This window comes from Symphodus melops, assembly GCF_947650265.1.
Source record: "Symphodus melops genome assembly, chromosome: 7".
In the NCBI taxonomy this organism is placed as follows: domain Eukaryota; kingdom Metazoa; phylum Chordata; class Actinopteri; order Labriformes; family Labridae; genus Symphodus; species Symphodus melops.
In genome coordinates this window covers 23962428-23971775 of record NC_136697.1, presented here as the reverse complement: position 1 = coordinate 23971775, position 9348 = coordinate 23962428, and the positions used below count along the sequence as shown (strand labels likewise).

At 41.0% G+C, this 9348-nt stretch overlaps 1 protein-coding gene across 3 annotated transcripts; it reads right to left on the bottom strand.

Moving 5' to 3' along the window:
* Positions 1-3248: 3248 nt before the first annotated feature.
* Positions 3249-9264, bottom strand: LOC306827582 (protein-lysine 6-oxidase-like). Of its 3 annotated transcripts, none has more exons than XM_079349498.1 (8): positions 9180-9264; positions 7636-8964; positions 6831-6939; positions 6298-6435; positions 6036-6192; positions 4146-4241; positions 3946-4061; positions 3249-3765 (listed from the first exon to the last, which is right to left on the bottom strand). In XM_079349498.1, the coding sequence occupies exons 2-8, from the start codon at positions 8537-8539 to the stop codon at positions 3759-3761; spliced, it is 1527 nt and encodes a 508-aa protein (XP_079205624.1). In that variant the 5' UTR covers positions 8540-8964; positions 9180-9264; the 3' UTR covers positions 3249-3758. The 3 variants fall into 3 exon arrangements, with proteins under 3 accessions (XP_079205624.1, XP_079205625.1, XP_079205626.1); XM_079349499.1 differs by having other exon boundaries at positions 7636-8550; positions 9180-9253; XM_079349500.1 differs by having other exon boundaries at positions 7636-8499; positions 9180-9253.
* Between the last annotated feature and the right edge of the window lie 84 nt (positions 9265-9348).

Here is a 9348-nt window from a genome sequence, read left to right as displayed (position 1 = left end):
AGTAATGTAAGTTTGGCTTTTAAGTAAGTTTAAAAAAAAACACCATGAAGTTCCAGAAGTACAAACCGTGGGATTTATGCCTTGCAGTAAAATAAACAAGATTATGTAGTTGGCATTGACCTGGAGTCTCAGTGTCTCTTTGCATCTCATTGGTACCGACAGTGATGAAAAATAAAGCTGATGCAGAAGTGCAAACTCTTGCAGTTCGTCGAGTGTCTGCTTGAGGCTGGAAGCAGGAGCACCGGAAGTCACAAACACATCCGTTCAAATTTTACAGCAGAAATCTAAATGTTTACAGCCTGGTACAAAAACCAAATTGGTCTGATGAGCTCATGTCTCGATCGGCACACACTGTACAGGGGAAAGACTTTATTCTACTCCTCATCACAGTTGATGGGATTTAAACTGGACTTCAGAGCCCCTTACAGTAACCGATGGGTGACGTCATTCAGACTTTGTCCAGTAACATTTACAGTCTATGCTCTGCACTCAGTGAGCATTGTTTTATCCACAAGCAATGTGATGGCAGAGTCTGTGAGTCAGTCAGCCTATCAGTTGATCCAGAATTATCTCAACAATGATTGGATGGACTCCATCGCCAGCAGAGGATTGGACTTGCTGACCACTGTTATGATTTGGATTTTTCCTCTGGCATCACCTCTGGCTTGCACTTTTTTAAAGTGAAATACTAAATTGTAATAACTTTAGCTTTTCATGTTGCAGCATGATCAAGTTATTCTAAAATTTTAGTTATTCAGTTCATTACTAAATATATCAAAACGGAGAAATTTAAAACGTTCTAGTAAGTGTTCATGCACCATATTTAAAATAAAGGTGAAGAGGGGCTTCAGTCGAGCTTTTTTTTTTTAATGGCCAACGAGTTGCAAACAGTTGTCTGACCAGAGGAGAAATAGGCAGATCTTAGCGTGCTGACATGCTAAAACACATGATGTAAACACGGTACAAATTGTACTTGCTAAGCATTAAAATCACTTATTTTGTCATTTTGTGTTAGCTGGCAGATGTCAGAGCTTGGCCTTGGTCACTGCTGTCTTGTTGCAGCCTTTTAGGATGGAGACTTGTTTTGCTTCTGTCCAGATCTAGACTTTGATCAAGACTTCTTTGAAGCGATCTCTCGTTGAAACCGTCACTGTCTGTAAATATTGTCCTGAAAAGTCCGAGACGAACAGGCCTGGAGTCGACTCAACAGGAGTTTGGGGAATTTTCCAGACACTTTCAATAACAGAGACAATCTACTCTGGCAGGGACGCACCATGGCAACTTCCAACGTAAACCATTTCAATTGCGTTTAATCTCATTGGTCGACTGCTGTCTTAAAAATAGACTATGCTCTGCTGTGTTAAATACCCGACATCTGTGCATTCAACAGTGCATACATTGTCTGGAGCCTGCATGTTTTCCAGTACATCATTCAAACGCACTTTATAAACTATATATATATATATATATATATATATATATGTATGTATGTATGTATATATATATATATATATATATATATATATATATATATATATATATATATATATATAGCTTGATTGAAAGTGATCAGTTCAAGGTAAAAACATCTCTGAATCAGAGTGAATAAAATCAGCAAGGGTTGGGGGTTCGTCCTTTCATTCCTTAGATGTTTGAAATAGTCTAGTGCTTGCAGCAAAAACACATTTGTCCTCAGTAAAAAAAAACCTCTTGGTGATGACTCTCTAGAAAGTTGTCAGTCTTCCCACTCAGAAAATATTCATGTGCAACTTAAACCCATGTCATCTCAGACACTCTCCTGTGGACATGAACGCTGGCAGGAAGCTGCCCCTGAAGCGACTCTCCTGAAATGCACAGAGGAAGAGAGAGTGAAGTGAAAAGGCCCCCATTCATGGTGCTCAAGCTGTGTTTTAGTAGAAATGGCACGGCTGTATAAGATCCTGCGGGATGCGTCTTCACAGAGGTCTGTCAGCAAACATGCCGCCAGCGTCTGCCTGCGGCCCTGTTTGTCTCTGAGGCCACAATCTGCACGAGCCACTCAAAGTAAAGATCCTACATTCAGCAGGACAGAATACAGATTCAGCCTTACACAGTGTGGATATTCAAGTTGTTTTTGTCCAACAAAAGAATATTAGATTTAAGAAGCATCTCACCTTAACCAGTCTCTGGCACATACAGTTTATAACAGTGTGCAAGCAGCTACAGCCAGACGGAAACTTTACACAAATGGAACAAATATATTTGGGTATTTTCCAACCTGAAATTAAAGCTTGAAGCCAACATTCAAAAGAACAAGGAGAAACTGTTATAACAATAAATTCATCTTTATTACGTTGAATTGAACAGACCAACAGAATGAGATTTTAAAACATTGATAATTACGACATATTCCACTTTTTGAAAACCACTCAGTTTTACACCAGCAAACATTCATGGAAACATTCTCCAACACAAAGTGAGATACTGGCAGACGAGACCAAAGAGTGGTAAAAAGATATCCTGTAGGTCTGGTGATATTTTTCATGTTTATTATTGTCAACAAATCTTCTTAAAGACAAAACTGACAGTGATCCAATTAGTGAAATCCTTGTATCCAAAGTCTGTATTTGCTATTCCTCTGTGCTGCAGACCGTCACAGATGTTCTTGAATTATAATGAGACGTGCAATTTCTTTAATTCCTTTTATTTTTACTTCAGAAAGCTACACAGCGGAGTGGCAACAAATAAATCCTTTAACTTTAATTCTTTGATGACTATAAATAATGTTAAAAAGTTGTTCACAACAAGCATAACCAATAGTACAAAATATATATCAGTGGATCCAGAGAAAGTACTGAAGCGCATAAATTACTAAAGTGAAATTTATTAGGCTACGTCAGAGTCAAAGTCAAAGCTTGACTATATTTTGAACTTCTTCAGTCCTTCTCTGAGAGCACTGACCTTTCACCGAGTGACTGAAGCACAAGAGTTTCCTTCTACTTCAATTGAAAATGTATCACATTGTAAATGCAAAGAAAGCTTAAAGCTTCCTGTTTCAACACAAACCAAATAGTTGATTTCAACATTGATCCCACCCCAGAAGAGGTAAATAATCGTTTACAGTTCGGGTGTTGGCCGATCAGATTTTGAAGGAGGCCCAAGTCGCCCCCATGTTCAGAGCAACAATTGGAAAAATCTTCAGTGTCCAGCTGTTTTAATGTTGTCATATTTATTTAATTGTTTTTTTTTAGGAAAAAAACGGAAAGACGAGGTGAGTGAATGTGAGACAGACTAAAAAAAATATATGGCTGGTTTTGGTCTTATGGCATAAAATCTGTTGACAATGCTAAAAATATAGTACATCTTATCCTTTAAATATAAGTATTAAAAAAACATGGTGTGCACAAAGCGGTAAAATAAATGAGAAACAACATGACAAAGACAACATGCAACAATAAACGATTCAAGCAATTAACCAGCATTGGAGAAGTAGACCTATATGAAAACAGTACTTGTATTTCTTCAGTAAAAAAAGTCGATATTTATGAAATGAATCATGGCACATTTGTAGAGATACAATATCAAGTAAAAGTCTCACGTGTGAAATGTACAGAAAAAGGTGTTTATGTTTGCATTTATTTCCAGTAAATGTAACACAAGACTAAACCAGCACTTTACCGATTGCACTTGTTTGTTTGTCATAAAGTCGAGGTTGCTGCACAGTACAGGGAGAGATGTTTGTTGCATAGTCCTGCAGATAGTTCTTGAAAAGGGAGGTTTCAACCTCTTCAAAAGGGAGGAAAAAAAACACAGGAGAACAAGATGTAAAAAGCTCATTTAAACACACAGGACTTATAGCATCTCTGTTGACATCACACTGTCTTGCTTTATGTTCATCTAGATAAAGGATACAAACGATTAAAATGAAACTTCATTTCTTCATCCATGTTTAGAAAATACTCCTACCTTGTTACTCTGCAGTTTCGTGTCTGCACATAGATTCCTGTGTATGTGATATCACATCTCACAACGTTGTTGGTGAAATCCGACTCTGGCACGTGGAAATTGGGATTAACGGTAACCTGCAGAGATCATGAATGAAAACGATTTGAGCAGCTCTGCATGCAAGTCTACTAAAGGGAAATCCAACAGGGCACACGTGTTACCTTTAAGATGTAGCTTCCTGGAGGTACGTCAGTGATGTCGATCCACTGACAGTCAATGTTGGCTGCATAGACGTCGTGGCATCCTGGGCTCAGCCCCTGAAAACACACCAAAACATCCCCCCCACGTTTGTTTTAAGGTTTTGAATCTTTAGACAGCTGTGTTCCTCCACGAGCTGTAAATGAGGCACATTACAGTTAAACAAACAGCTCTTTGGACACTCTGCTGTTACAAGACACCAGCACTCAGCAAAGCCAGAACCAGATATAATAAATATTCTCATACCCTAAGGATGTTTTTTCTCTTTCTGGCTCCATGGAGTTGTGGTAATAAAAACATTTCTAAAAAGTGACACAAGAGGATTAAAGACTCCACAACAAAAGTCACTTTTTAAAGCATAGCTTTGCTACCTTCACTGTTTGGTTTGACTCATTAAAGATGTGTTTCTGATAGACCAACATTGAACCAAACTTTAAAGAGCAGAGGTACTGGTTTTATGTATGACAAGCAAAGAGATGCAAAATGGTTGCCTACATATGAAATAGTTGGCTTTCTGGTTTTTTAAAGTTTTTTCCAGGCTTTGTGTGCCTTTATTTATGGATATAGCTCAATGGATATAGTCAGAAATCAGGGAAAGACAGAGAGAGTGGGGAATAGCATATGGAAAGGAGCCGCAGGTCACATTCAAACCCAGTCTGGCTGCTTGGAGAGCTATAGCCTCCGTACAACCTGAAAGAAGTCTAATTCTGTTTCTTTGGAGGAGGTTTGATGGGACTTTAAAAAATATCAGCCCTTGTATATGCTCAGCTAGCGTGACAGATTTTTTACATTTTTCACAAAGCCCTGGATTGTTATTTTGCGAGGTCTAAAAGAGGAACGGGGCTGAAAAGGAAATAAACATTGAGTTGTATCATCAACATTTTTGGATCTTATCAGATACAGGATATAAGGCCTCTGATATGTCGACGTTCCTCTTGACCTTTTAAAGTATTTTATATGTGCATATCCCTCCTGATGGTCTATATTATTAGCACATGGGTGATCCTCTGTACAGGCATCTCCTGGAGAACGTCATCGTATCAAGTCACAGTTTAGATAAATGCTCATGATTGGCCTGACCAGCACCAGGTCGGCAGGAAATCTGCCTGAGTTGGATGGAAACCAGACATCTGCCAGAGCAAACAAAAACATGAGCTCATGGATAAGTCTGGTTTCTAAGATATGATCTTTTTTTTGACAATTTCCCAAAAAATAAACAGTGATTAATCAAGGAAGCCTTGCACTGACAGAACATGTTGTAAAGCTCCGACCTGTCACCTGACAGGACAGAAGGAAAGGCCTTTGACGTGGTCCTTTCTTGCAGCAGCAACATTTGTCAGGTTTCAAAAGGTACAAAAACTCTGGACATAAATCTGATATTGCTCGTCTATTACATCCATTAAAAACATATGAAAGACCGTGCAGGATTTCCTTTTCTGCTCTTTATTGCCATTTGAGGTACTGAGTTACTGACATCTTAAGCGTTAATCAGGCTGACCTACTGTATTTTGTATGACCAGAATCCATTCATAACCACTCCTATCCCAGCCTTCTGTGTTTGAGAGACAGACGGAGTACATCCTTTTAAGGTCACCAGTCAATCTCAGGGATGCACACTCCCATTTACACCCACGGATGATTAAGAGTCAATACTTCACCTGATGTCTTTAGATAAAGGTGTCCTTTGACACACAGGCCTGCCTACAAAATAATTCAAAGAGTCTGTGACTCTTTCTGCTTTATAATTCCTGATTCCCTCAGCCTTCTTTTGCAAAATGATCTCGATCCCATTTTCTGTTCATAAGATAAAACTCATTGACTTTACAAGCTCCATAGGTGTATAAGTATGTTACCTGTGTATGAGACGTACAGGCGTAGCGGCGCCTGAATCCAGGGTCACAGCCCGTGTCCTCCAGGCAGAAACTGGCTTTATGACCCTCTGCTACTTTAAGTCCGGAGACGGTGTCCAGCAGGTCGTAGTTACTGAAGGCGTCCATGCTGTGGAAATGTCTGACCGAGAACAGAATAGAACATTGTTTCTTGCAGCAGGGCTCATACAGGTTTCAGATATGATGTTTTTTTTAAGGTGACTTTTGGAGGGCTGTGTGAACTCACTGGTGACAGCTATGCCAGTCCCACTGGTACCTGGGCTTGACAGGTAGGAAGTCAGTGGTGCCCTGATTCTTCACCTTCTGGGGGAACCTCAGGAGGACTCTGAAGTCGATGTCTCTCACGCCGGGTCCATATGCCGACCTTGGATGGATCACAGGAGGAAAAGGGCATGAGCTGCTTTGGAAAGTACTCCTGGCTGAGCTCCTGGACTTAGTTACGTCTAAGTGCAAAGGGTTTGTTCCATTGTGCTGAATGCTTTTGGGAAAATCAACCCAGAACATTTATGTGCTGGCTCGACATCATGTTGAAGAGTCACAGCTCTATAATAAGATCAAACCACTTTTTTTAACTTCATCAACACAGCAAAAAGACTTCTATATTATAAAGTGAGACATAGTTCTCCTTAAAAACATTTCCACTAAAACAAGTGAAACAAACCTGAAATGACCAGTTAAAACAGAGGAAATACCTCTGTGTGTGTGTGTGTGTGTGTGTGCATACTGAAGGAGTGAATCACTTTTGGCTGCACAGATTACCTGGCCAGACAGTTCTCCTCAGCTGCACAGCGGAGCGCGTACATCTGCATACGCTGGATGTAAGCACCTGCTTGGATGGCATACGGGTCGGGCACCAAGTCTGGTAGACCTGAGAGAGGAGATTACAAACACAGTACCAAGTTTTGAATGTTTTTTTTTTTTTTTTTAATCTGGAAACTTTTTTAGTCAGTTCATTTTTTGAGAAAAATTCTGAAACAGACACTGGCTGAGAATAAGAGCAGCTGTTTGTGTTTGTTGGCATGCTTCAAAGTGTTTTACATTCCTGAGCTGTCAGTCTGGCACTCAAAGCCCAAATTCATCTTTTTCCTCTTCTTGTTATTCACTTTATTCCTTTCTGTGATCTAGAAACAAGACTGGGCTAACTTCAAAAAGAAAAACTAAAACATCTCACATTAATTTCCAAATCAAAAACAGAAGACACTTCACATAAACCAAATTCAAACATGTATTTTCAGGTATTTATTTTGTTAGTGACGAGTAAAAGGCGCTGCAAAATCTACTTGGCAGTTTCTGGAGCTGAGATTAATCTCTAATGTTAACTGAACCCATTACAAGCATTTCATGCCTTATTTTTAATTTAGCTCAAAAAACAAAAGTGGGATGAAAAGTGGGACATTTTTGGTAGATAATTAGACAAATAGATTCATCATCATATGTGAAACCTGTATAAGCTCTGCCACAACTCGTGGACACACCGTGCCGTCATTGTTTGTTTTAGATAAGTAACATCAATGCTAAATAAGAAGGAAGATTCCACACAGTATACTTAGTACATTCAACTCACCATTTTGGAAATATCTCGTCCCATACCCTGTGCCAGGCGGAAGGCGCGTGCGGGCCCCTGACCTCCCTCTTGTGGGATACATGTTGTGGAAAACAGAATTCCTGTGGTTTTTGAACGGGTTTCGAGGGTCATCGTTAATCATGTCTTCTCCATTACCAGTGGCCTCGATCGCAACATCCTCACTCAGCGCGGGGAAAGAAGCAGGAGCTGCAGATTCTCTATCCAGACCTGTGGGATGTGCTGGAACTGAGTGATCAGTCTGCGCGTGCTGTCTGGAGACAGATGTGGCGTCTGGCACCGTGCGTAATAGTTGGTATTGCGCACCAGGAGCTGGATCTCCTCCTCTGGTATGTAGAGCAGTAGCATCCCCACTGATACCTCCACCTCTGCCCGGAAAATCTATAAAACTCCCCACTGCAGAGGCGTTCATGGCAGTGCTGTGCTCAGGGATTACTCGTCGTGCGCCTGAATTGCCTGTTGCTCCTGTTAAGTAAGGGCGCCCAGGCTGCTGAGCTGTGGCCCCTGACGCACGACCATTAGAAGCTACATACTGCCTAAAATCCTGTCTTGGAGCTACATTTTCTAGCTCTGCACCGTTAACAGTCCTCAATTGTCTAGAGTCAGCCTGTCCAGGTCTTAGAAGCGTCGCTCCTCTATGTGCAACCGGCATTTGGTTCCTGGTGGCACCCCTCCTGCTGCTCATATAAACCCTCGACTGGCTCCTGGACCGAACCGGAGCCTGGTACTCTAATCCAGTGCTCATTAAGCTATAAACCTGCCCGTTGTTCTGCCACTGAATCCGGTGCCGCCAGGGTCCAGCTGTGCGCTGCTGCTGCTGCTGCCCGGAGATGAGGGGAAGTAGTCCTTGGAAAAGGTATAAAAATACAAAAGACCATTTCGCCATGGCAGAAGAAACTAGAAAATAAAATAGAATAAAATAAATCCCTCTTGTAGATCAAGGTTATGAGAAGATTCACGCGCACAGATGTTGCTCTGAGGAGAGTGGATGAGAGGAAGGAGCGCGCTCTAAAATCCTATCACACAGAACAAAATATCAGCTCTCAGGAGGACAAGTGGAGAGGAGAAGACGGCTCGAACCTTTTCTCTGGTCGTGTAACGAATTCAGCCCAGTTACCAACGCACAGTTAAACTTTCTAGCAACAAAATTTAACCCGTACATTGCCGTAGCGAAGTTTCGTTACACAAGCCTTACACAAGGACGTTTGCAGAGTAAACTTTACGCACGGGTGTGAACTTAAGTCATCTGAATGTGGCCGTTCAGCCTGGAGATTTTCCAGACACCAGTCGGCCCAGTAGAGGAAAGGTTATCTGTAAAAAGTCTTTAGTTGTACTCTGTTAAATATTCTCTACTTCTACATAATGAGCAAGAACACCACTAGAAACTCAACAAGAGTATACTGTATGTTTAGCCAATTAGCCAAGTCATTTAAGGCCAGTCCATCATACATAATAAACAGATATTAGAGGGTATTATTTCGCAGTCAAAACTACAAACATGTTAACGAGACTTTAATGAGGCTCACCTGCTGAGCTTCATGCAGCACTAATCCTCCACCACAGGGCGGCAGGCTGCCACTGTGCGTCACCAGCCTCCAGACGCAGCAGCGCTGTAAGAGTCCAATTTAATCATCCATCCTCCATTTTTTAAAAGGATCTGTTGTTGTTGTTGTTGTTGTTGTTGTTGTTGTTGTT